At 36.7% G+C, this 26,368-nt stretch overlaps 1 protein-coding gene across 1 annotated transcript in view; it reads left to right on the top strand.

Moving 5' to 3' along the window:
* The first annotated feature begins 412 nt into the window (after positions 1 to 412).
* Positions 413 to 26,368, top strand: part of ADAM32 (ADAM metallopeptidase domain 32) — a 278,094-nt gene continuing 252,138 nt past the window's right edge. Inside the window, exons 1-3 of the mRNA XM_040490395.1 lie at positions 413 to 1,575; positions 14,447 to 14,526; positions 24,857 to 24,918. Coding sequence (XP_040346329.1) covers positions 1,518 to 1,575; positions 14,447 to 14,526; positions 24,857 to 24,918 — 200 coding nt within the window. The 5' untranslated portion in view covers positions 413 to 1,517. The remainder of the gene's footprint in view (positions 1,576 to 14,446; positions 14,527 to 24,856; positions 24,919 to 26,368) is intronic.

Raw genomic sequence — 26,368 nt, 5'->3', positions numbered from 1 at the left:
GGTCTTTAACCATATAGTTAAGCACAATCCAGGTTTTCTAAGCACAAATCAGATTTTATTGAATTCCATAAATGTTTACTGAAACTTGATCACCTTGCAGATATCATATTAGGCACTGTGATATATAAGTTCTGGATGGGACATAAAACTGTTACGTTGAGAACTATATACACAGTAAGAATAATATAAAGTCTGCTCTATTAAAGATTGAAACAGGAAAGGTTGAAGAAGAGAACCAATAAACCAGGAATTCATTGAAAATACCACTAATTGACAAGTCTAAGTACTTACTGTAATTTTTCTTCTAATACTATGAAGCAAGATGAAACCAGCTTTTGGCTCAACTATTGCCTAGAGTCTAGTTTTGGCTGTTCTGTTGAGATACAAGCTGGGTGCAGATTTTTGTTGCCTTATTTTTGCTCATATTATTCTTTTTGTAGGCCTAGATGGCCCTGTTGAAGTCCTATGCGTCTGCAAAATCGCATCTCAAATGGCAATTTACGATGTAATTCTCTAAGTGTGCTTTTTGGTTTCCACGGAGCTTTTTAGTCTGTGTGTGCCTCTTTGTTACTTAGTATGATTGATTAATTCATTCTTTGGGACTTCAAAAGAATTAAAAGATAGTGCATATAGGTAGAGACTGGAGGTGAAGCTGAGAGGGAGGAGACATTGTATCCCAGGGAATAAGGCAATTTTTATTCAGGAAAGAGCAGAAGTTGGAGTGGACAAAGCATTGGGGGTTAAGAGAAAATAGGCGACAGCCTGGGCTTGGAATTTAGAAAGTTTTTCTACTGGAACATAAGTACTGCAACTATGGTTAAGAATCTCCTCCAACTCTTTAACTACATGAATGAATGAGTAGTCACTGTACTGAGAAGTTCGTGAACAAGAGAATGCTAACACATGAATTCTAGCCAAGGCCTGTTGAAGACCCAGATTGGAAGAAAAGTAGACACAGCCTGATTACACAGCGCATTTGGGCAGTAGGCTTGGAAAAAAAAATCACAGCAAGCTATTTTCAGAGATACCAAAACTTTTCCCTTTCTTGGAATGTCTTTCACACATCTGGCTAGTTTTGTTGTTGTTTTATTTAGAAACCGAGCTTTAGTAAATATGAGTGTGCGTGCGTGCATATAAATTCAGAAAGTACTGCACGTTTGTTTTTCAAAACATCTGGAAGTGTGTGATACAAAACAGCGTACAGTTCAATTAATGCGTTAGATCTGTTAGGTCTGTTAACACGAAGAGAAAGGTTAGTGGTGGACAGCGACTGCGACGCCGCAGGCACGAAGAGACGTCCAGACAGCCTCAGAGGAGCTGCGGGCTCTCGGGCCAGGCACGCGGGATTTAGGTCGGGAGCCAGGTGGGTGCGTGCTGCTGGCGACTAGCATTCGTGGCAGCGGCCTCGCGAGATCTTCGCCCCACGAATGCGCGCGTGTGAGCGGCCGCGGCGCCGACCCTAGAGCGCTCCCAACGGCCGCCGCCCCAGTCCACTGTCGGAGCCCCAAAGCCACACCATGTTCCTCCTAATGCTGCTGCTTGTTGGGCTCCGCGGCTTGCTGGCATCAGGACCTGGTAAGGCAGCGGAGACCCTGGTACACTGGGTCTGGGCAGAGGAAGGTGTTTCTTTTCCTTTTTTCAACGAGTTCCTGCTTCTGTCAAACGGTGGCCCAACTCGGTTCAGATCTGCCTTCTGGTTTCTTTTGGCCGGTCAGCCTGGAAACCCGGCCTTTAGGGGGCGTTCTGTTGGGATAGACAAGTGACTTCCGTGAGGGGAAGGTCATTTCAGTGAACTCAAGGACAAATCTCTTCCTCTCTGAACGTGGGTTGGGGGCAGCCTTTCCTGCAGGTGTGTCGTCCACCTCACAAAACTGCCCCAACACATCCTGTACTCAGAAGCACCCTAGAATCTTCTTGAATTCCACTCAAAATCCAGACAAAAATAAAAACAAAAACCTGATTCTCCTCACGTACCATTTGTTCCAACATAGCTAATCTGGCTTACCTATGACAATAATTTGTCCTGCTGTCAAAGAAAAAAAAAAATTCAGTGTCAGCTGTGCTGACAGTGACAGAGGTCCATTATGGCAGGGTACAAAGAACGGTATAAAGAATCCACAAAATTTTAACATATATTAGAGGTGGTTTAGATGCAAGCAAACATTCTAGGTATGTTCTTATTTTCCTCCCCTTTTTATACACTACTGTTCTGAATCTTGCCATCCCGTGTCAGTGCACAGAATGTACTATTCACTAAACACTAACCTCCTCTTTCCCCTCTCCCTGCAGTCTTGGAAACCACCATTCTACTTTGTGTCTCTGTGCATTTGACTATACCAGGTGCCTCATGTAACTGGAATTCTGGAGTATTTTTCTTCTTGTGACTGGTTTATTTCACGTAACTCCCTCAATGTTCATCTGTGTTGTAGCATGTATCAGAATTTTCTTCTTTTTAAGGCTGAGTAGTATTCTATTGTGTGGAATTTAAGTGGATAAATACGTATTTCATTTTGTTTATCTGTTTATCTGTAGATAGATATTTGGGTTGCAGCTCCTTGTGGGCTATTATGAACAATGCTGCCACGAACACATGTGTACTTGTACTTGTTTGAGTCTCTGTGTTCACTTCTTTTGCGTATATATTTCTAGAAGAGGAGTTGCTGCATTATATGGTACTCTATTTTTAATTTTTTGAGGAACTATCACATTGTTTTTCATGGTGGCTGCACAATTTTACATTCCAACTAGCAGAGTACAAGGGTTCCAAATTTCAACATTCTTGTCAACATGTTATTTTATGTTTTTTTATGATGATAATCTTCCTAGGGGATATGTCTCTATGATATGAATTCCCCCACTGTTTAGTGACGTTGAGCATCTTTTCATGTGCTTGTTGACCATTTGTATATATTTGGAGAAATGAGTGTTCAGGTCTTTTGCCTGTTTTTAAAATCGGGTTGTTTTTGTCAAGCTGTAAGAGTTCTTATATTCGGAACTAGACCTTTTTCAGACAAATGATTTACAAATATCTTCTCATTCAGTAGGCTATCTTTACTTTTCTTGTGAGTGCCCTTTGATTCACAAAAGTTTTTTTATTTTGGTGAAATCTAATATATTTATGTTTTCTTTTGTTGTTCATGTTTATGATGACATATCTAAGAATCCATTGCCAAATCTAAAGTCATGAAGATTTACTCTTGTTTTCTCTTCTAAGAATTTTATTGTTTTATCTCTTAAATTTGGTTGTTGATCCATTTTAACTTAATTTTTATATATGCTGTGAGGCAGAGTTTCAGCTTCATTTTTTCACATTCATTCTGGTTTCTCTGTTTATTCCTAATAATGCTTTTTTGCCCCATTAAAATCTATTTGTGCTGATGTTAACATAGCTACATCAACTTTCCTTTGGCTAGTACTTGCTGTAAATATATATTTTCCATCCTTTTATGTGGCAGTTCTTTAGTGTTCACTGAGTATCTATCTTTTGCCCATATTTCTTGGCCTTTTAACATTCAGACTGGGTCATTTTAACTATCTCGTGCTCATGAGGTTGAGAAGAAATGAGGTGAGTAATTTTTGGATCAAGGCAATTAAGAGTTGATATCCTTCCATCTCTCTTTTCTGATGCCACAGTAACCTGAGAAGCCATGAGCTGAGTTTATGGTGTCACCAGTTGGAGAGAGCCTGGATCTCTGAGTCACTACTTTATTTTTTTATTTATTTAAAAAAAAATTTTTTTTTTTTTAACGTTTATTTATTTTTGGGACAGAGAGAGAGCATGAACGGGGTAGGGTCAGAGAGAAGGAGACACAGAATCCGAAACAGGCTCCAGGCTCTGAGCTGTCAGCACAGAGCCCGACGCGGGGCTCGAATTCACGGACCGTGAGATCATGACCTGAGGTGAAGTAGGCCGCCTAACCGATTGAGCCACCCAGGCGCCCCATCTGAGTCACTACTTGAGTGAGAGCTCCTGGTGACCCTTACCAAACTTTACATGAAAAACAAATAAGCTTTTATTGTGTTAACATTTCAATGTTTTATTTATTACCATTCCATAGCCTGGTCAGGCTAAGTTGACCAATATAGAAATTGGAACTTTGAAGTGGTGTGCTGCCATAATAAACTTAAAATAGATGTCTTTGAGCTTCTGGGTAGTGAATGATGGGTAATGGATAGTAGATGACAAAAAATTGAAACTAACTGGAAAAATGGAGATCTATGTTAGGAAGTTACAAAATGTTTCATAGTGTATTTCATAAAGTTATAGTAAACTGTATGACTGCGTTTTACCGAAGTTAGATAATGGTATGTTATTTTTTTGCAGTTGGAGGTCAGTTTCATTACCCAAGTTTGGCAAAGTGTTAAGAGAAGGATATAATCTCAGGAAACAATTGGCCAGTTTGTAAAAAGAAATGATAGGGAATAAATCCAGAAATTCAAGGCCTTTCAGGATTTAAAAAAGTGATTCCAGATTCCAAATGGTAAGAAATGGAATTTAGAAAGGTTTGAGCATCAGAGTGTCAGTAAAAACTCTCACATAGAGAAAATTACTCAGGGAAGAGCTCTAATTAAGGGTATGGACATATATTTTTCCAGATAGGGTCAAGGTTGCCACATTTAGTTGAAAGAGAGAAAGAGAGAGAGATGAGAGGGGAGGGAGGGAGAAGTAGGAGTCAGCAAAGAAATTATAGAATGAGGGAAAGTATTTGCAAATCATTTGTCTGAAAGGGGCCAAGTATCCAGAATATAAAAGGCAAAGAAATAAAGCAGATTTGAAAATTATGACTTAAAAAAATTTTTTTTAACATTTATTTATTTTTGAGACAGAGACAGAGCATGAACGGGGGAGGGACAGAGAGAGAGGGAGACACAGAATCGGAAGCAGGCTCCAGGCTCTGAGCCATCAGCCCAGAGCCCGACGCGGGGCTCGAACTCCCGAATTGTGAGATTGTGACCTGAGCTGAAGTCGGACGCTTAACCGACTGAGCCACCCAGGCGCCCCGAAAATTATGACTTTAAAAAGTTTTGTATGTGTATTACTTATACAGAAAGCAACTAGATGAGAAACTACTAAGTTTTTGAGGGTACTGTATTAGCAAAGGAACCTCAAACTTAGATTAAAAAATATTTTCACTTTTAAGAATTAAAACAGCCATTGGGCCCTGAAACTTCCAGATGCAGATAGTAAACTGAAAAAGCCATACAGCTGTCCAGGAAGGATATTTGTATTTAAGTCTGTTATGATATTTTATACTTTCTATATATCATGCTTTTTATTTGATACCATTTAAAAAAATCTCATTTCCAGCCTTATGTGTTTTGTATTTCTAATTTTAATGTAAAAAAGTCCAAACTAAGACTGTTACTTTTTCCAAAAAAGACAATGACAATAGACATTTATTTATGTTTGTGATTAATTTATATATATATATATATATATATATATATATATATATATACACACACACTTGGTTGCTTCACACTTGGGGCATAAACATTTATAATTTTTAGCCCTTCTTGATGGATAGATCCCTTAATTATGATATAATGACCTTCTTCATCTCTTGTCTTAAAATCTTGGTTTTAAAATCTAGTTTGTCTTATATAAGTATGGCTACTCTGGCTTTCTTTTGCCATCCATTAGCACAATAGATGGTTCTCTACAGGTGTGTTTAGGTCTAAAATAAGTCTCTTGTAGGCAGCATACAAATGGATCTTTTTTTTTTTAAATCCATTTTGATACCCTATGTCTTTTTTTTGTTTTTAGTGTTTATTTATTTTTGAGAGAGAGAGACAGAATGTGAGCAGGGGAGGGGCAGAGAGAGAGGGAGACACAGAATCCAAAGCAGGCTTCAGGCTTTGAGCTGTTAGCACAGAGTCTGATGCGGGGCTCAAACCCATGAACCATGAGATCATGACCTAAGTTGGACGCCCAACCGACTAAGCCACCCAGGTGCCCCATACCCTATGTCTTTTGATTGGGGCATTTAGTACATTTACATTCAGAGTGATTATTGAAAGATATGGATTTAGTGTCATTGTATTATCTGCAGGTTTCATACTTGTGGTGAAGTCTGGTCCTTTGTAGTCTTTGCTGCTTTCTACTCAGAGTGCCCCCTTAGGATCTCCTGCAGGGCTAGTTTAGTGATCATAACTCCTTAGTTTTTGTTTGTCTGGGAAAGCCTTTATCTCTCCTTCTATTCTGAACAATAGCTTTGCTGGATAAAGGATTCTTGGCTGTATATTTTTCCTATTCAGCACATTGAATGTTTCCTTCCACTCCCTTCTGGCCTGCCAAGTTTTAGTGGACAGTTCTACTACTACACTTATCTGTCTACCCTTGTTGGTTAAGGCCATTTGTCCCCAGCTGCTTTCAGAATTCTCTCTTTACTTTTGTATTTTGCCAGTTTCATTATGATATGTCATGCTGTTGACCTGTTTCTGTTGATTTTGAAGGGAGCTGTCTGTGCCTCTTGGACTTGGATGCCTATTTCCTTCCCCAGATTAGGGAAATTCTCAGCTATAATTTATTCAAATAAACCTTCTTTCCCTGTCTCTCTCTTCTTCTTCTGGAACTCCTATGATATGGATATTATTTCATTTCATTGAATCACTTAGGTCTCTATTTCTCCCCACATGGTCTAGTAATTTCCTTTCCCTCTTTTTTCAGATCATTTTCCATAATTTTATCTTCTATTTCACCCCTTCTCTCTGCTTCTTCCATCCTCGCTGTCACTGCATCTAGTTTATTTTGCATCTAATTTATAGCATTTACTAATCCATCGTGAACTATTTCTTACATCTTTGATCTCTGTAGCAATAGATTGCTGTCTTATGTGCTTTTTTCAAGCCCAGCTATTAGTCTAATGACTGTTATTCTAAATTCTTGTTCTGATATATTGTTTATGTCTGTTTTGAGCAACTCTTGGGCTGTCCTTTCCTCCTGGAATTTCTTTTGAGGAGAATTCTTCTGTTTCATAATTTTGGCTAGGTTTCTTTTATATGTTTTAATAGCTTTTTATGTGTTCTGAACCTGTGAAAACTACTGTATTAAAAAGGGACCATACACTCTCCAGGGCCTGGCACTTCAGGCAGTATTTTTGGAGTATGTTGCATGCGCTCTGCTGTTGCATATTTGGCTGCTCTATCCCACTGGTCTGTCTTTACAAAGCTTCTCCTTACTCATAGTGGTGGATTGTTTAAACTTTCCACCAGGTGTGCTTTGATTTGCTCATTGAAGTAATCCTGGAAAAAAGGAAAGGGCAGGGGACCTGATCCCATAGTAAGAGAAAAATGAAAGGGGTGAATAAAAAGACCACACAGAGAATCAAAGAAACTATAAGACTTAATCAAGAAAGAGAGAAAGGAAAATAAAGAAGAAGGAGCTATAGAAAAGGTGTAAAAAGAATAGAGTAAAAATGCCTGATTAAACAGACAAAGCAGATTTTCTGGCCAAAAATCAAATCAGAAACTATGTGCCTGATTCCAAAGGAAAAAAAAGAAGAGGGTAGAAAGAAAAAGAAAAGAGAGGAGAAGGAAAGAAAAGTAAAGAGAGAGAGAGAGAGAGAGAGAGAGAGAGAGAGAGAAAAGAGCAACAGATTAACATACAAAACTGCAGTACAGTTGTCTGTTGGTACCTGGGACCAGTGGCTGTGCTGGTCTGGAGAAGAGGCTGTCTGGTTTGATCAGTGTTGGTCTCACTCCAATAGATAGGCAGTTACCAGGCATGGAGGGGCGGGGTTTGGTGTAAGCAGGTCTAAGCCTCCACTGGGGGCAGCTGTTCCCTTCCCTGAAGCCTCACCATGTTGGTGAGGGAGAGGAAAAATGGCGACATCCAGTCTTTCCCCAGACCCTGTGTCTCAAACCACGCTGTTCAGCCAGCTCTCACAGAGTAGCACTAGTGGCTGGTTTGTCCTGCCCCACAGTTCTCCGGTGCATTCTGGGGTGCTTGGCTGGGATTCAAAACCTGAGGTCTTAAAGGAGTGGGCATGTCCCAGACCTTGTTCTGGGGTAGCGCCACTCAGCCCTGCTGATAAGGTAGACGCCTGCAGGGTCGTTTTTCCTTGGGGGGCAATATACCCTCTTCCCACAGTACTCAAGGGAGGGGACTGTTCTCTCCCAGTGTGCCCCTGAGATCACTACTGCTCCCCAGGTCGGCCTCCCTCCCCACCGGAAGTGTGCACATGTCTTCCAGTTTGGAGAAAGGAGTGCTTTTGAAAACTCTGATCTTCAGCTCCTATGGCTGTTTGCAAAGCAGAGAGTGGCACTCTTCTATTTCTTGTTCACCAGTCCTGATCTGCAGAGGTTTTTCTCTTGTCCTAACACAATACCACAGTCCACACCTTCTTTTTCCCTTTTGTCTCTTCATAGAAGGGGATCCCTCCCCTCTGTGCCCACTCTGTTTTATGTCCCCCAATTCATATACTCACAGCTCAGTCCTGCCAAGCTATCTCCCTCCACCTGTGGAGATTCTCCTGTAACTCCGCGGATAGATTTCCTGGGTGTTTCAAGTATTCTGACCTCAATACAGCTGTACTTTTCTGCCATTTTAACTCCTCCAACAATGAGAATAGAAAGTTGTCAGACACCACTCTCATCTTCTTACATATTATTGTTATTTAGTATTTAGTGCCACTTTTATTATTTTCCTAGTCATTATCTCTATTACTATTTGTTTCCTCAGTCAAGTTTGCTTAGATTTATCCACTGTTTACTGCTTTCTTTGCTTACCTTGTTTCTAGCACTTCTTCCTTTCTTAGCTTTTTCATAAAAATTTTGAGTGACAAAATGTCTGTTCACTTGAAAATATCCTTATATCTCCCTCACTCTTGAATGGCAATTTAGCTTGATATGGAATTTCAGACTGACAGTTATTTTTCCAATAACACTTTGAGGATACTTTACTATTTGGCCTCTACTGTTATTATTTTATTTTTAATTATGGAAATTTCAAATAAATGCAGAAGTAGAAGAGTATAAAAAACCCAGCTTCAACAATTATAAATTCCTAGCCAATTCTTTTTATGTTCCTCTGCTTTTCTGTTCTCATATTATTTGGAACAAGTTATAGACATATCATTTCATCTCTAAATATTTCAGTATGTATTGCTAATTGACAAAAAATATACTTTTGAAATATAATCTCATAGTATCATGATCACACCTTAAAAATTAACAAAAATTTCTTAGATCATCCAAATTCCAATCTGTTCAAATTTTATTTTTTTTAAGAACACTATTTTTTGTCTTCTTGATAATCAGTCTGACACATGTGAATTGATATCTCATTGTAGTTTTGATTTGCATTTCCCTGACGATTAATGATGTTGAACATCTTTTCATGGGCCTGTTTGCCATCTGTATGTCTTCTTTGGAGTAATGTATATTTAAATTCTCTGTCCATTTCTTTTCTTTTCTTTTTTTTTGTAAATTAAAAAAAAATGTTTATTTGAGAGAGAAAGAGCATGAGTGGGGGAGGGAGAGGGGCAGAGAGAGAGGGAGACACTGAATCTGAAACAGACTCCAGGCTCTGAGCTGTCAGCAGAGAGCCTGATGTGGGGTTTGAACACATGAATTGTGAGATCATGACCCGAGCTGAAGTCGGATGCTTAACAACTGAGCCACCCAGGTGCCCCTTTGCCTGTTTCTTAATTGTGTTGCTTGTTTGTTTGTTTGTTTGTTTGTTTTTTAGATATTAACTTGTGTAAGTTCTTTATATATTTTGAATATTAACCCCTTATCAGATGTATGCAAATATCTACTTTCATTCAGCAGGTTGCCTTTTAATTTCATTGATGATTTCCTTTGTTGCATAAAAGTTTTTGTAGTTCGATGTAATCCCATTTATTTATTTTTGGGATTTTTTTGCCCTTATCCAAGGAGACTGATCCAAAAAAGTATTACTAAGACCCATGTCAAAAAGCTTACTGCCTATTTTTTCTTATAAAGAGTTTAATGGTTTCAGATTATATTTGTATGTATTGTTTATATTTATATATAGTTTGAGATGGTGGTCCAATTTCATTCCAGAATTCCAGAATAATTGTCTCTTAGATGATGTATTAATTTTTTATTGTTGCTGTAACAGTTTACCACAAATTTAGTGGCTTAATACAAATTTATTATCTTACAATTTTGTAAAGATGGGTCTCGTTGGGCTAAAATCAGGGTGTTGAAAGTGCTGTGTTTCTTCTATAGGCTATAGTAGTCTGCTTCCTTTTGCCTTTTCCAGATTCTAATGGCTGTTTGCATTATTTGGCTAGGCCCTCTACCTTGCATCTTCAAAGCTAGGAATATTGGGCTGAGTTATTTTCACACAACCATCTCTCTGGTTTTCTCTTCTGCCCCCATTCATCTTCTTTTAAGGACCCTTGTGATTAAATTAATACCACATGAAAAAAAAATTAATCCCACATGGATAATCCAGGATAAATTCCCTATTTTAAGGTCAGCTTATTGGCAACCTTAATATACTTTGCTTTGTAATCTAACATATTCACAGGTTCTGGGGATTAGAGTATGGACATCTTTGAGAGGAATTATTATTCCCCTTACCAAAGATAGTGAGATGTTAGAGTCTAGGAAGAAGTAGAACTACAAATGATTCAAGAACCTGAGGCAGTATGGATGGTGAAAGTACATTGTTCTCACTGTTAAGCAGACTTGCTCCTGGAAAGTTTCTGCTTATTGGGAGAGAGAAAACACCTTTTTCTATCAGGGGTTACTTGCAGGTGCCAATGCCTGTGTTGCTTTGCTTCAGTAAAGAGACTATATTTGGAACAATATTTTTTACTATAAACAATATTTATTATATCACCTGATTAAATTATTAAGACAATTCTTTGTCTTTCTCTATTGCTTATAATCTGCACAGATCAAACAAACAAAATAGGAAAATAATAGGAATCACTGCTCTTGTATATTTCAATTCTTTTCAGGGTTGGACTACCTTCTGGATTTAGAAAAACTTTTGGTTTAATGTTTTGGTGATGGTGCATTATGATATTCACAGACTTCCTACCATGAGTGTTCTCATTCTATGGGTCAGGAAGGCAAGATGGTGATTACATAAGATATTGATTATATCTATTTCCACATACTCTTCTGTAATTGGTCAGATTATGATAGGATGAATTTGTAGTCCCACGAGTAAACTCACAGATTTGAACCTAAATTTCATGTATCACCAGTCTTTTTTTTTTTTTCAACGTTTTTATTTATTTTTGGGACAGAGAGAGACAGAGCATGAACGGGGGAGGGGCAGAGAGACAGGGAGACACAGAATCGGAAACAGGCTCCAGGCTCTGAACCATCAACCCAGAGCCTGACGCGGGGCTCGAACTCACGGACCGCGAGATCGTGACCTGGCTGAAGCCGGACGCTTAACCGACTGCGCCACCCAGGCGCCCCACCAGTCTTCTTATAAGCATATGTCTTTTCCTGAAGTGAACCAGTTATATTTTAGGTTCTCAAAAATAAGTATTAGCTTAGAGCAAGTGTTTAATATTCCATAGAAGGTCTGAATAGTTGGATTTTGATTTTGTGGATCCAGTCTGAAGATTTTCTTTAGTTGGTTGCTTTATCCTATTTACATTTATTGATAAAACTGAGATTTTTGATCTTACAACTTCTGAGATCTTGATCTTGTCATACTTTTCTGATTTCATATTTTTGTTTTGGTAAAGTATTTCATTGTAAAAATCTGGCTTTTGGTTTATTTTGTAGGTGCCTTTGTGTATGTTTTCTCTTAATTTGGAATATTTATAGTGTTTTACATAATAGATTAAAATTTTTATTTAGGCAGTAATAGTGATTCCTCACTGTAAGTAATTAGAAAAATTAATATCTTACTACTTCTTCCCACTTTTGGCTCTCCCCTTTATTACATGACTGTGGTTATTTTAAATCTTAGTTATTATACACTGTTATACCATTAAACAGTATGTTTCTACTTCTATAACTTGATTTTAAACTTTAAGTCACATTTTTTGGGGGCCACATTGCAATAAATGTAAGGAAATCAGGATGCACTTATGGTATTCCTCTTCTGCTACACTGCCTGACATTATTATATATGTTATGTCTATATCATCATGGTTTAATAACATTTGTACCCTATTGGATAACTAAGACTTCCACAGTTTTATTAGCCTTATTCTATATTTAAGTTTGTTTAATATCCACAACTAACCTTTAACTCTGTTGGTACCTTTGTTGGAAGAAGTTTCTCTGCCTTTGGTGACAGGTGGAGGTGAACTATTTTCCTTGAGTTTTGCTTATAAATACCTGTCTTTTGCCTCTATATTTGAATAACAGTTTTGTTGGGGATAAAATACAAGGGTCTACACTTTTTCTTGAAGATTTTCTAAAAACATAGTTCTTCATATGTGTAGAAGCATACAGGAATAGCCATATGCTTAATGATGTGAAACCACACTGTGTATAATCAGTCTTTTCAAGTATCATCATATTTCATTAAAGTTTCTCACATATGCATAGAAGCATATGGGAATAGTTGTATGCCTAACACTGTGAAACCACACTCTGTAGATTCAGTTTTCAAGTATCATCATATTTCATTAAAGTTTCTACACATACACATAAAAGCATATGGGAATAGTCGTATGCTTACCTCATTGAAAATGCACTGTATATAAACCATTGTTCAAGTAACATCTTTTGCATTGATTTATATGTGTTTGTAAATGCATCTGTAAAAGCATGTAGGAATAGACCTATTCTTACCTGAATGAAACTATGGCATGTTTCAAGTGACACCTTTTTCATTAAGATATAAGTGTTTGTAAACATATGTTAGAAGCATATGGGAAGAGCTTTGTGTATATCTTATTGAAACTACACTGAGTATAAACCATCAGTTCAAGTAACATCTTCTCTAGTTAATATAAACCTGCTAGCCCCCAACACCCTAACCCTAACCCCTAACTCCAACTTAATCCCCAACCCCTAACCCTGAACCTTAATCCTCATCCTCATCCTAACCCTAACACTAACCCCAAAGCCCTAACTCCAAATTGAGCCCCCTGGAGAGTTCTCTAAACAGCAGGATACCAGGAACATGCCCTCACTCTGGCCCTAACCTTAAGCCTGAGCCTAACACTGGCCATAAACCCTAACCCTAATCCTCTATCTGAGAAGAAAAAAGAAGTAGTATGTATATATACAATGGAATATTACTCAGACATTAAAAAAGTATGAAATCTTGCCATTAGCAATGACATGGATAGAGTTAGAGAGTAATATGCTGAGAATAGAAAGATGAATACCATGTGATTTACCATGGTAAGAGAAAAATGAATACCATGTGATTTCACTCCTATGTGGAATTTCAGAAACAAAACAAATGAGCAAAGGGGAAAATAAAATAAAATAAAATAAAATAAAATAAATAAAATAAAATAAAATAAAATAAATAAAATAAAATAAAATAAAATAAAATAAAATGGGAAAAGTCCAAGAAACGGACTGTTAGTCATAGAGAACAAACTAATGGTTACAGGAGGGGAGGTGGGTGAGGGCATGGGTTAAATAGGTAATAAGGATCAAGGAGTACACTTGTGATGAGCATAGGGTGTTGTATGGAAGTGTTGAATCACTCTTTGTACACCTGAAACTAATATTACCATGTGTGATAACTAACTGGAATTTAAATAAACACTTAAAAAAATACATTGTTCTTCAGTTTTTAAATTTTGAATACTGTTATAAAAATTGTCAAGCCAGGGGCGCCTGGGTGGCGCAGTCGGTTAAGCGTCCGACTTCAGCCAGGTCACGATCTCGCGGTCCGTGAGTTCGAGCCCCGCGTCGGGCTCTGGGCTGATGGCTCAGAGCCTGGAGCCTGTTTCCGATTCTGTGTCTCCCTCTCTCTCTCTGCCCCTCCCCTGTTCATGCTCTGTCTCTCTCTGTCCCAAAAATAAATAAACGTTGAAAAAAAAATTAAAAAAAAAATTGTCAAGCCAGCCTGCTTTTCTCCCTTATGCCCAATATGATTTTGTTTTTCTTTTTGTTCATAGGCCAATAGGATTCTTTCTTTATCTTAGACACCCAATAACTTTAGTAGAATATTTCTCAATTTTAATTGTTATCAGTTATTCCTGAATTCTGTGTACTTTTCAGTGTATTGTTTCAAATCTTTTATTTAAGGAAAGTTTGCTTGAAGTATATCTTTGACCTTTTTTTGGTCTGTTTGTTTTCTCCAGTAACAGCAAATTTTGTCTAAGTTTAACTATGCCCTGTCTCCACCTCCCAGTCCTTTTTTTTTTTTTTTTGATCTTAACTACTCTGTTTTTAAATTAAGCATTTTCAAGATTTTTATAGGAGTACATAAGGATGACTCATATGTGCATTTTAGTGAATTCTACAAAAGAACCTGAACAAATAGTCAGGTATAAGACACAATTATTAACTACCTTTTTTCTTTCTTCAGGTTCTCAAAATCCATTTTTACAAATTATAGTTCCAGAGAAAATCCAAGAAAATACAAGTGATAATTTGGAACTAGAAAATGTAAGAGATATTTTTCACAATATTATATGATTTTTTTAATTCTTATTTATAGCAATTAAATGTATCAACCCCATTATAGAATGAATCTAAGTATACACTATTACTACTTATATGGAATTTTAAGTTTGATAGTGAAAGCAAATATATAGATGGGAATCTTCTGTTTTGTCTAACATTTGTCATTTCCTTATGGTAAAAATTTTAAAAGTTCTAATAAAGAAAATAATGTAGAAGAATTAGGGTCTTATCTGAGTAATATTTACATGATTCAGATGAAGAGAATAATTTTCACCAAAATGGTTAAGAGAATCTCTTTTAAAAATTTTTTGATTTTAAGTATAGTTGACACGTTACATTAGTTTCAGGTATACAACATAGTGATTCAACATCTCTATACATTATGCTATGATCACAAGTGTAACTACCATCTTTCACCATACAACACTATTATAATATCATTGACTGTATTCTCTATGCTGTACCTTTTATTTTCATGACTTACTCATTCCATATAAACAAAACCTGTATCTTCTGTTCCCCTTCAGGCATTTTGTCCATCCCCTCAACCCCCTTCCCTCTGGCAACCATCAGAGGGAGTTCTTTGTTTTTGCAGGTCTGATTCTCCTTTTTATTTGTTTATTCATTTGTTTTGTTTTTAGATTCCTCATATCAGTGAAATCATATGATCTTTGTCTTTCTCAGTCTGATTTATTTCACTTAGCATAATGCCCTCAAGGTCCATCATGTTTTTACAAAAAGCAAGATTTCATCCTTATTTATTGTTGTGTAATATTCCAGTGTGTGTGTGTGTGTGTGTGTGTGTGTGTGTGTGTGTGTGTATACCACATTTTCTTTACCTGTTCATTTATCAAAGGACACTTAGATTGCTTTGGCTATTGTAAAGTGCTACAGTAAATAGGGTACATACATCTTTTTGAATTCGGGGTATTCTATTCTATTCTATTCTATTCTATTCTTTGACTTTCTCTAACTGACTTATTTCACTTAGCTTTATACTTTCTAGATCTATTCATGTTATTGCAGATGGCAAGATTTCATTCCTTGTTTATGGCTGAGTAATGTTCTGTTGTGTATACATATTACATCTTCTTTATCCATTCATCTATTGATGGGCCCTTGGGTTCATTCTATATTAAATAATGCTGCAATAATAATAATAATAATAATAATAATAATATGCATAGGGGTGCATATATCTTGTCATATTTGTGTTTTTGTAGTCTTTTGGTAATTACCCAGTAGTGAAATTACTGTTTAATATGGTCATTCTAGTCCTTTTTTTTTTTTAATCTGATGATGTATTTTGATGTCAGTTTTTAAAATTTTTTTAATGTTTATTTATTTTTGAGACAGAGAGAGACAGAGCATGAATGGGGGAGGGTCAGAGAGAGAGAGGGAGACACAGAATCTGAAACAGGCTCCAGGCTGTGAGCTGTCAGCACAGAGCCTGACACAGGGCTCAAACCCACAAACCATGAGATCATGATCTGAGCTGAAGTTGGATGTGTAACTGACTGAGCCACCCAGGTGCCCCTGGTCGTTTCAGTCTTAATTTTTTGGAAGAGCCTCCAAACTGTTTTCCATAGTGGTTGTACAGTTTGTATTCCCACCAGCAGTGTACAAGGTTCCTTTTTTCTACCTTCTTGCCAACATTTGTTGTTTCTTGTGTTTTTTATTTTAGCTGTTCTGACTGATGTGAGGTGACATCCCATTGTGTCTTCGATTTGCACTTTCCTGGTGATGAATGATGTTGAGCATCTTTTCATGTGACTGTTGTTCATCTGCATGTCTTCTTTGGAGAAATGTCTGTTCATGTTTACTGCCCATTTAAAAAAATTTAATTAATTTTTAAAATTTACATCCAAGTTAATTAGCATATAGTGCAACAATGATTTCAGGAGTAGATTCCTTAATGCCCCCTACCCATTTAACCCAACCCCCTCCCACAACCCCTCCAGCAACCCTCTGTTTGTTCTCCATATTTAAGAGTCTCTTATGTTTTTGTCCCCCTCCCTGTTTTTATATTATTTTTGCTTCCCTTCCTTTATATTCCTCTGTTTTGTATCGTAAAGTCCTCGTATGAGTGAAGTCATATGATATGTCTTTCTCTGACTAATTTCGCTTAGTATAATACCCTCTAGTTCCATCCACGTAGTTGTGAATGGCAAATTTTCATTCTTTTTGAATATAGTTCCAGTAGTTTAATTTTGCTTTTGTTTCCCTTGCCAGAGGAGACATAGCTAAAAAAAAATGTTTCTACAGCTGATTTCAAAGAGATTAGTGCCTATATTTTCTTCCAGAAGTTTTATGGCTTCAAGTCTCACTTAGGTCTTGAATCCATTTTGAGTTTATTTTTGTGTCTAGTGTAAGATAGTGGTCCAGTCCCATTCTTTTGCATATAATTGTCCAGTTTTCACAATACCATTTGTTGAAGAGGCTGTCTTTTCTGCATTGCATGTGCTTTTCTGCTTTGTTGAAGATTAGTTGACCATATAGTTGTGGGTCAATTTCTGGGTTTTCTATTCTGTTCCTGTTATCTATGTGTCTGTTTTTGTGCCAGTATCATACTGTCTTGATGACTCCAGCTTTGCTTTTCTTTTGCAGGATTGCTTTGGCTATTCAGGGTCTTTTGTGGTTCCATACAAATTTTAGGATTGTTTGTTCTAGATCTGTGAAAAATGCTGGTGGTATTTTGATAGGGGTTACATTAAAAATGTGGAATGCGTTGGGTAGTATAGACATTTTAACAATATTTGCTCTCCCAATCCATGAACATTGAACATTTTTCCATTTCTTTGTGTCTTTTTCAGTGTCCTTCATAAGTGTTCTATAGTTTTCAGAGTATGGATCTTTCACATCTTTGGTTAGGTTTATTCCTAGGTACCTAATTGTTTTTTGGTGCAGTTGTAAATGGGATCGATTCCTTGATTTCTCTTTCTGCTGCTTCATTATTGGTGTATAGAAATGCAACCAATTTCTGTACATTGATTTTATATCCTGAGACTTTGCTGAATTCATGTATTAGGTCTAGCAATTTTTTGGTGTTTTTTTTTTTTTTTGGATTTTCTACATAGAGTATCACATTCTCTGCAAATAGTGAAAGTTTGACTTTTTTCCTTGCCAATTTGGATGCCTTTTATTTCTTTTTGTTGTCTGATTGCTGAGGCTAAGACTTCCAGTACTATGTTAAATAGTAATGGTGCGAATGGACATCCTTATCTAATTCCTGACCATTTAATTAAAGTTCTGTTTTTCTCCATTGAGGATGATATTAGCTGTGGGTCTTTCATATATGGCTTTCATGATGTTGAGGTATCTTCTGTGTATCCCTACTTTGTTGAGGGTTTTTTTTTTTTAAATCAAGAATGGATGCTGTGTTTTGTCAAATGCTTTTTATATGTCTATTGAGAGGACCATATGGTTTTATCCTTTCTTTTATTTATGTGGTGTATGTTGATTAATTTGCAATTGAATCACCATTGCAGCCCAGGAATAAATCCTACCTGATCATGGTGAATAATTCTTTTAATGTACTGTTGAATTCGATTTGCTAGTATCTTAGTGAGAATTTTTCCATCCATGTTCAGCAGGGATATTGGCCTGACATTCTTATTTTTAGTAGGTTCTTTGTCTGGTTTTGAAATCAAGGTAATGCTAGCCTCCTAGAATGAGTTTGGAAGATTTCCTTCCATTTGTATTTTTGAAACAGTTTGAGAAGAATAGGTATTAACTCTTCTTTAAATGTCTGGTAGAATTCCTTTGGGAAGCCATCTGGCCCTGGACTTTTGTTTGTTGGGAGATTTTTGATTTCCGATTCATTTTATTTGCTGGTTATGGGTCTGTTCAAATTTCCTGTTTCTTCATGTTTCAATTTTGGTAGTTTGTATGTTTCTAGGAATTTGTCTATTTCTTCCAGATTGCTCAATTTTTGGCATATAATTTTTCATAACATTCTTTTATTATTGTTTGTATTTTTGTAGTGTTTGTTGTGATCTCTCCTCTTTCATTCATTATTTATTTGGGTACTTTCTCTTTTCTTTTTGATAAATCTGTCTAGAAGTTTATCAGTTTTATTCTTCAAAGAACCAGTTCTTGTTTTGTTGATCTGTTCTACTGTTTGTTTGTTTCTATGGTGTTTATTTCTCTAGTCTTTATTATTTCCCATCTTCTACTGGCTTTGTCTTTATTTGCTGTTCCTTTTCTAGCTGCTTTAGATGTAAGGTTAGGTTGGGTATTTGAGACATTTCTTGCTTCTTGAGGTATGCCTGTATTGCAATATACTTACCTTGTAGGACTGCCTTTTGCATCCCAGTGGTTCTGGTCTGTCATGTTTTCATTTTCATTGGGTTCCATATATTTTTAAATTTCTTCTTTAATTTCATGGTTAGCCCATTCATTCTTTAGTAGAATGTTCTTTAACCTCCATATACTTTTGGTCTTTCCAAATTTTTTCTTGTGGCTGATCTTATAGTGTTGGCGTCCTAAAATATGCGTGGTATGATCTCAATATTTTTATACTTGTTGAGTCCTGATATGTGACCTAGTATGTGATATACTCTGGAGAATATTCCATGTGCACTTTAAAAATGTGTATTCTACTGCTCTAGAATGATATGTTGTGAATATAACTGTTAAGTCCATCTGGTCCAGTGTGTCATTCAAAGTCATTGTTTCTTTGTTGAGTTTTGGTTAGATGGTCTATTGTTGTAAGTGGCATGTTAAAGTCCCCTACTCTTATTGTATTATTTTCAGTGAATTTCTTTATGTTTGTTACTAATTGATTATTATATTTGCATACATGCAAGTTGGGAGGCATAAATGTTTACAGTTGTTGCATCTTCTTGTTGGATAGACCCCTTAATTATGATATAGTGCCCTTCTTCATCCCTTGTTGCAGTCTGGTTCAAAATCTACTTTGTCAGATATAAGTATTTTTACTCTGGCTTTCTTTTGACATCCATTAGCATGATAGATGGTTCTCCATCCTGTTAGTTTCAATCTGCAAGTCTCTTTAGGTCTAAAATGATTTATGCTCTTATAGACAGCATATAGATGGGTCTTTCCTGTTTATCCATTCTGATACCCTGTATATTTTGATTCAGACATTTAGTCCACTTACGTTCAGAGTGACTATTGGAAAATATGAATTTATTGCCATTGTGTTAAGTTGTTTCTTTACAGTTGTTTCTGATGTTCTCTGTTTCTTTCTAGTCTTTGTTGCTTTTGATTTCTTTCCCAAAGAGTCCCCTATAATATTTCTTATAGGGCTAGTTTAGTGGTCATGAACTCTTAGGTTTGATTTGTCTGGGGAACTCTTTATCTTTCTTTCTATTCTGAATGGCAGCCTTTTTGGATAAAGCATTCTTGGCTACATATTTATTTTTTCCATTCAGCACATTGAATATATTATGCCACTCACTTCTAGCCTGCAAAGTTTCTGTGGAGAGATCTGCTGTGAACCCGATTTTGATTTGTCTTCCCTTGTAAGTTAAGGATTTTTTTTCTCTTGCTGCTTTCAAGATTATTTCCTTTCCTGTGTATAGTCTAAATTTTACTGCAGTATGTCTTGGTGTTGTCTATGGCTTTTGTTGATTTTGATGGGCATTCTCTGTGCCTCTTTTATTTCAATGTCTGTTTTCTTTTCCAAATTAAGGAAGTTTTCAGCTATAATTTGCTCAAATAAACCTTCTGCCCCCTTTCCCCTCTCTTCTTCTGAGACTCCTATTATATGAATGTTATTATGCTCAGGAAGTTGTTGAGTTCCCTAAGTCTACATTCGTGATCCAATATTTTTCTTTGCCTCTTCCTTTCAGCTTTATTATTTTCCATAATTTTATCTTCTGTGTCACTTATTCATTCCTCTGCTTCTTCCATCCTTGTTGCCAATACATCTAGTCGGTTTTGCATCTCAGTTATATAATTTTTTATTTTGGCTTTATTAGTTTTTAGGGCTTTTATCTCTGTGGTAAAGGTCTCTCTGGTTTCTTCTATGCTTTTCTCAAGCCCAGCTATTCTCCTTATGATTGTTGTTTCAAATTCTGGTTCAAGCATATTACTTCCATCTATTTTGATTAGATCCCTGGCCATGACCTCCTCCAGTTCTTTCTTTTGGGATAAATTCTGCCTCCTTGGCATTTTGCCTAGACCTCTGTCAACTGTATGTTAGGAAACCCTGTTATATTGCTACTCCTGATAATAATGACTGTATTAAGTAGAGGTCATATACTGTCCAGGGCCTGGCCCTTCAATAGTTGTTTTGGTGTATGCTTTGTACACTCTGCTGTTGTGATTTGGCTACCCTTTCTCTCAGATCAGTCCTCTGTAGAGTTTCTCCTTGCTTGCAGTGTGGATTGTTTGGATCTTGTCCAGTGTGTGGCACATTTTAAGTAGGTATATTTTAACTGCTTTTTAGAAAAGGCTAGATTCTATTTACCCTAGAGCTGAAGCTTTGCTGCACTCTATGATCAGTGGAATTGGTGTGGCTGGGGAGTTTGTGCTGGTCTTCTGGTGGAGCGGCCTACTGCACTGGTCCTCAGCATCACTTGCCCTAGTAAAGATGCACCTGCAGGGCACAGTGGGGTGGGACTTTGTGTAAATGGCTTGAGCCTCCACTTGGGATACTGTGTTGCTCACTGAAGTCTGTTCATGCTAATGTGGGGATGGTGTGGGGTGGAAATGTTATATTGTTCTCTCATCCCTGGAGAGAGGAGTTTGCACTCCTTTTTTAACAACTGCTGTTCAGGAAGCCCTCATAGAAGAGCGAACAATCTCCTCTCTTTCTCTCTCCTTCTATTCTGAATATTGTGTCCCGGGCTTCTATCAGAACCCTGCCTTCACCCTTCTGTTTCTGAGCCATCTGTCTGCCTGATAGATCAGTGCTCCTGTGTTTTATCTCAAGTGCTCAGCTGGGTTTCAAAACTCTAAATTTTAGGAATCCTGTGCAGCAGTCTAGACCCACTCTGATCCTCTGGGGGAAGATCTTGTCACACTGTGGCTGGTGCTGGTTTGTCCTGGAAAAGCAGTCCCATAACCACACGGGGTTAGGAGTTTATGGTAAAGCACAGCCAAAGCTAACTGGCTTCCAGTTAGCTGCCTTCGATAGGTGCCTCTGCAGCTATGCTAGTTAATGGGGCTGCTCAGTGCTCTTTTGTCCCTTGAGAGTCAGTGCCATGTCTCTCAAATGCACGCCAAGAAGTGGAACTCTTTCTCCTATGCAACCCAGGGGATCCTCAGACCATGCTGTCCCCTCCTGGGCCTCTGTCCTCTTTCCCCACAGGAGCACCCCTAAGCCACCAGGTATGATCCCAGCGATGGTGTGGACTTCTAAAACTTTAGACTTTGAGCTCCACTTCTTGTAAAAACTTGAAATAATCAGCTCTTGTCCTTTCCCCAGTCAATGTCTTTGGAGAAGAGTTTTTCTTTCACAGTCCCCTGCCCGCTGCTTTCTCTCCTTTTCTGTCTTGTCTCTCTTTCTCCTTTGTTCATGATCAGGGCTCCCTCCCCTCCACAGCACAATTCTTTTCTCCCCCTAATCAGTTCTCCACAGCACAATTCTTTTCTCCCCCTAATCACTTCTCCACAGCTTCCACCTTCCACGATGTGGCTGTTTTTCTCCCTCTGAGATATGCAGTTTGTTCTCTTAGTCTTCCTATCGATTTCTTGGATGTTAGGAATTATTTGTTATGTATTTGGCTATGTTACAAGGAGGAGGCAAGCATAGAGTGCCCCTACTACTCCACCATCTTAACTCCTCCCCTTCAAAATAATTGTTGGTAGGTATGTAATTATTGTCATTTGTTACTTGTTTTATATTTTTTTTTTGTAGTTCTTCTCTGTTCTGTTCTTCTCTTGCACTCTCTTCTCTTTTTGATGGCTGTTTTTAGTGAAATGCTTGGATCTCTTTCTCTTTATTTTTTGCATATATATTACAGGTTTTTGATTTATTGTGTCCATTAGGTTCATATATAACATCCTGTGTTTATATCTGTTCTGTATTAAGTTGATGGTCACTTAAGTTTGAACATGTTATGAATGCACTGATTTTTCATTCCTTTCCCTCACATTTTAGGTATATGATGTCATACTTTACATATTTTTATTTTGTGAATCTTTTGACTGATTTACTGCTTTAATCTACCTATTGTTTTTATAAGTGATTGCACTTCTACTTTTATTATGTTTATATGTACCTGTGAGTTTTTTTCTTTTCCTTACCCTTACTTATGGTCTTCCTTTTCCAGTGAAAGTATCTCCTTTAACATTTCTTTTAAAGCTGTTTTAGTGGTGATTAATTCCTTTAACATCTGTTCATTTGGGAAACTCTTTATCTCTCCTATTCTGAATATCCTTGCTGGATAGAATATTTTTGGCTGCCAATTTTTTTCCTTTCAACTTTGAATATATCATGCGAATCCCTTTTGATCTGGAAAGTCTCCTCTGATAAATCAGCTGGTAGCCTTATGGAGTTTGTTTTGTATATAACTGTTTTCTTTTCTCTTACTGCTTTTAAAATTCTCTATTATTTCTTTGTGCTGTTTTAATTATTATTTGGCATGGACCCCTTTGGGTTGATTTTGTTGGGGGCACTCTGTGCCTCCTGGATCTGGATTTCTGTTTCCTTCCCCAGATTAGTGAAGTTTTCATTTATTATTCTTTTGAATAAATTTTCTTCCCTCTTCTCTCTCTCCTCCTTCTGGATTCTTATAATGTTCATGTTACTATACTTATTGGTATTGCTGAGATTTCTTAACCTATTCTCATTTTTATTGTTCTTTTACTTTTTGCTCTTAAGTTTAGTTGCTTTCCATTACTTTGTCATCCAGCTCACTGGTTTGTTCTTCTCCTTCTTCTAGTCTAAGATTTATTCCCTTTAGTGTATTTTAGTTTCTGTTATTGAGGTCTTTATCCCAGATTGGTTCTTTTAATATTTTCTGTCCCAGATCTTCTTGAATCCAGTGAGTGTCTTTATGACCATTACTCTGAATTCTCTATCATGCATATTGCTTATTTCCATTTCATTTAGCTCTTTTTCTGTGGTTTTGTTTTGTTTCATTTTATTTTTTTCATTTGGGACATGTTCTGCTATCTTCTAATTTTGTCTAACTCTCTGTGTCTGTTTCTATGTGTTAGGAATGTCAGCTGTGTCTCCTGCTCTTGAAAGTAGTGGCTTTATGAAGAAGAGATCCTGTAGTGCCCTGAAGTATAATGTCCCCTATTTACCAGATCCTGGTGCTTCAGGAATGTTATCTATACGTGTTGCATGTGCCCTAATGTTGTGGTTGAGATGTGTTTACCTTTAGTCCAGTTGTCTATAATGGCTCTCTTTGCCATTCGTTTGCAGTGTTTGCTCCCTGTGTTGTTAAGGAGCCAGTCTGGGACTGCATTGGACTTGAATAGAGTCAGAGCATATGTTTGCCAGAACTACAGTCAGCCTGCTGCAGAGCACTCTCCCTGTGTTGTCCCCTGAGAAGCTTTCATTGATGGGCAGGACCTGCAGTCAGACCAGATGTCTACCCCCAGTCTGACTTGGGGTTACAGTGATCCCAAGCTATCATGCTCTCTCTGTGCTGCCCTTTGTGAATTTTTTGTGGGTGGGCAGGGCTGGCAGTCACAGACCCTGGGAGGCTTATCTTTTTCTATATTCTGATATTTGTGTCTTTTTGGTTTTTAAATGCTTTAAGGTTTTTTTGTTTTTTTGTTTTTTTGTTTGTTTTTTTTCAGTGATGCTCAAACTCTTGCTTTTTGCATGTTCTCTTTGGCTGGATTAAATCTCATCACTCAGGTGCAGCAACTTACTGATATTACAACTTACTGTTTGTTATTTATGTTTTAACTTGGGAATGGTAGTGATAGAGTCAAAAACAATACCAAATTTTAAGAATTTTTTATTTGGAAAAAATAGAAAACAGACAATACATTTTAAGAAAACAGTTAAAATAAATATCTTTTGTGCCTAATGGAATAAGCTTCACTGTTACAGGATACCTTATTATCCCAATGATGTCCCCTAAGTAGACATTACAGCATAACACATAGTCTCTAATTTCAGAAGACCTTAAAATTCAGTTAAATATAGATTTCTAATCCTATATAAATCCTTAGGTTGGACTTAATTTTGTGGAAATAGTAAGAATGGATTATATAATAAGTATATGTTATAATTTTTGATATATTGTTGCAGATTTTACATCATATCTATCACAGACATTTTAACTAAGACATTTTAGGGATTGTTTGGAGGAATGCGTTGATGTAAAATTTTTGTTTTGCTTCTGTCACATTGATCAGCTTAGTTTTCTGGGTTCTCTAGGAATGGATATCATATATTATTACAATAGACCAGAAGCTATACACTATACATCTTAAGCAAAGGTAATTTTTTATTCTTTAGTTTTGTATTTCATTTTATTGATATGAATTTATTTACTTATAATAAAAATAGTGTTAAAAATAATTAATGTAGTTGTTATTAAACCTTTTAGTTGTCTCAGATGAACAGATGCTCTCCTGTGAATTAATTAAATTTTTGTTCCTAATGCCTTAAGTAGTCTTTTGTGAAAAGGGGGAGGAACAGAAAAAAATAGGGACTCACCTCCTGAAGATTAATTTATATGATCTTATGTTGTTGGCAGACCCAGAAGGACCTATATAATCAGGGCAGGCTATTGCAATAAGAAGTAAGTCTGTAACTGATTGTATCAGTTAGAGTTTGATGAGGGAGGCAGGCCTACCAATAGGGATATGGAATAAGGAATTTAATATGGAAATTAGATTATATGCTTGTGCAAGCTGGTGTATAGTTTATGGAAAATAGTACTACTTATGTACCATCCTTTAGGGAGTTGAGAAAGTAATTGAAATAACTTTCTGTGGGGTTTAATTCTTTCATGGAAAACAAATTGAGAAAAATTGACTTAGAATTAATTTGTGACCTTCAATAGGATAGTTTCAGTTAAATTTTGGTTATAGAACTAGACTACATAGTATGAGGGAGAGATGGATTGTGAGAAATGTAAACTAGTAAGTGTAAATAACTTTTTCAAAAATGTTTGGCAGAAAAAGAAGAAAGAGGCTCAGATGAATGCTTTTTAAGAAACAAGAAACGCAGTTTTTTTTTGCCTGAAGGGAAGTTTCTTAGAGAGAGATGTATAAACAAATGATCCCTTATGTAAAATGCTGAAGAATAGCATTGAGTTAAAGAACAGTTAACCTACTCCTTTAGACAGAAGGGAAGAATATGATAAATGACAACTCAAAGATCTTCTCAGGTATATAAGAGGGAAAGTGAAAGAACTCACATTGCATTTGAACATCTTATCAGGACTATGAACAGTCGTAAGCATTATAGGAACTGGAGTTTAGGAGATGGATAGAGCATGTGTGTATTGTTTGGGAAGTTATTTGCATAATGATTATGACAGCATAATGACAATTAGAAAGTTCTTGCAAATAACTTATATGAGAAATAATGAAAAGCAGAGCTATGTCTGTAGAGATAGGGCTTTTTTTCTGAGATATACTGAGGTGGCAGGAAAAATATTAGCTAACATTGGATATAGTGATAGTAGAGATTTGGTTTGGCAGTGAAGGGGAAGGGAAACAGATCTGAGTCATGGGCAATAAGGGCTAAGTTTTGGAAAAGTTACATATAAAGTGCTTGTGGGATATTCCAGAAGTGTCCATTTGGCAGTTAGATTTAATTTAGAATGGGAGTATGAATTTCAAAGCCATCTATTTTATGTGGATATAAATGAAGCACCAGAAATGAACAAAATAAATGTGTAGAGATGGGGTGAATATTAAAGGTGAGAAGGAAAAACAA

The sequence above is a fragment of the Herpailurus yagouaroundi genome, unplaced genomic scaffold (genome assembly GCF_014898765.1).
Source record: "Herpailurus yagouaroundi ecotype Mexico unplaced genomic scaffold, PumYag 28, whole genome shotgun sequence".
Taxonomy (NCBI): domain Eukaryota; kingdom Metazoa; phylum Chordata; class Mammalia; order Carnivora; family Felidae; genus Herpailurus; species Herpailurus yagouaroundi.
The sequence above is the reverse complement of the archived record's forward strand: the minus strand, read 5'-3'. Positions and strand labels throughout refer to the sequence as shown.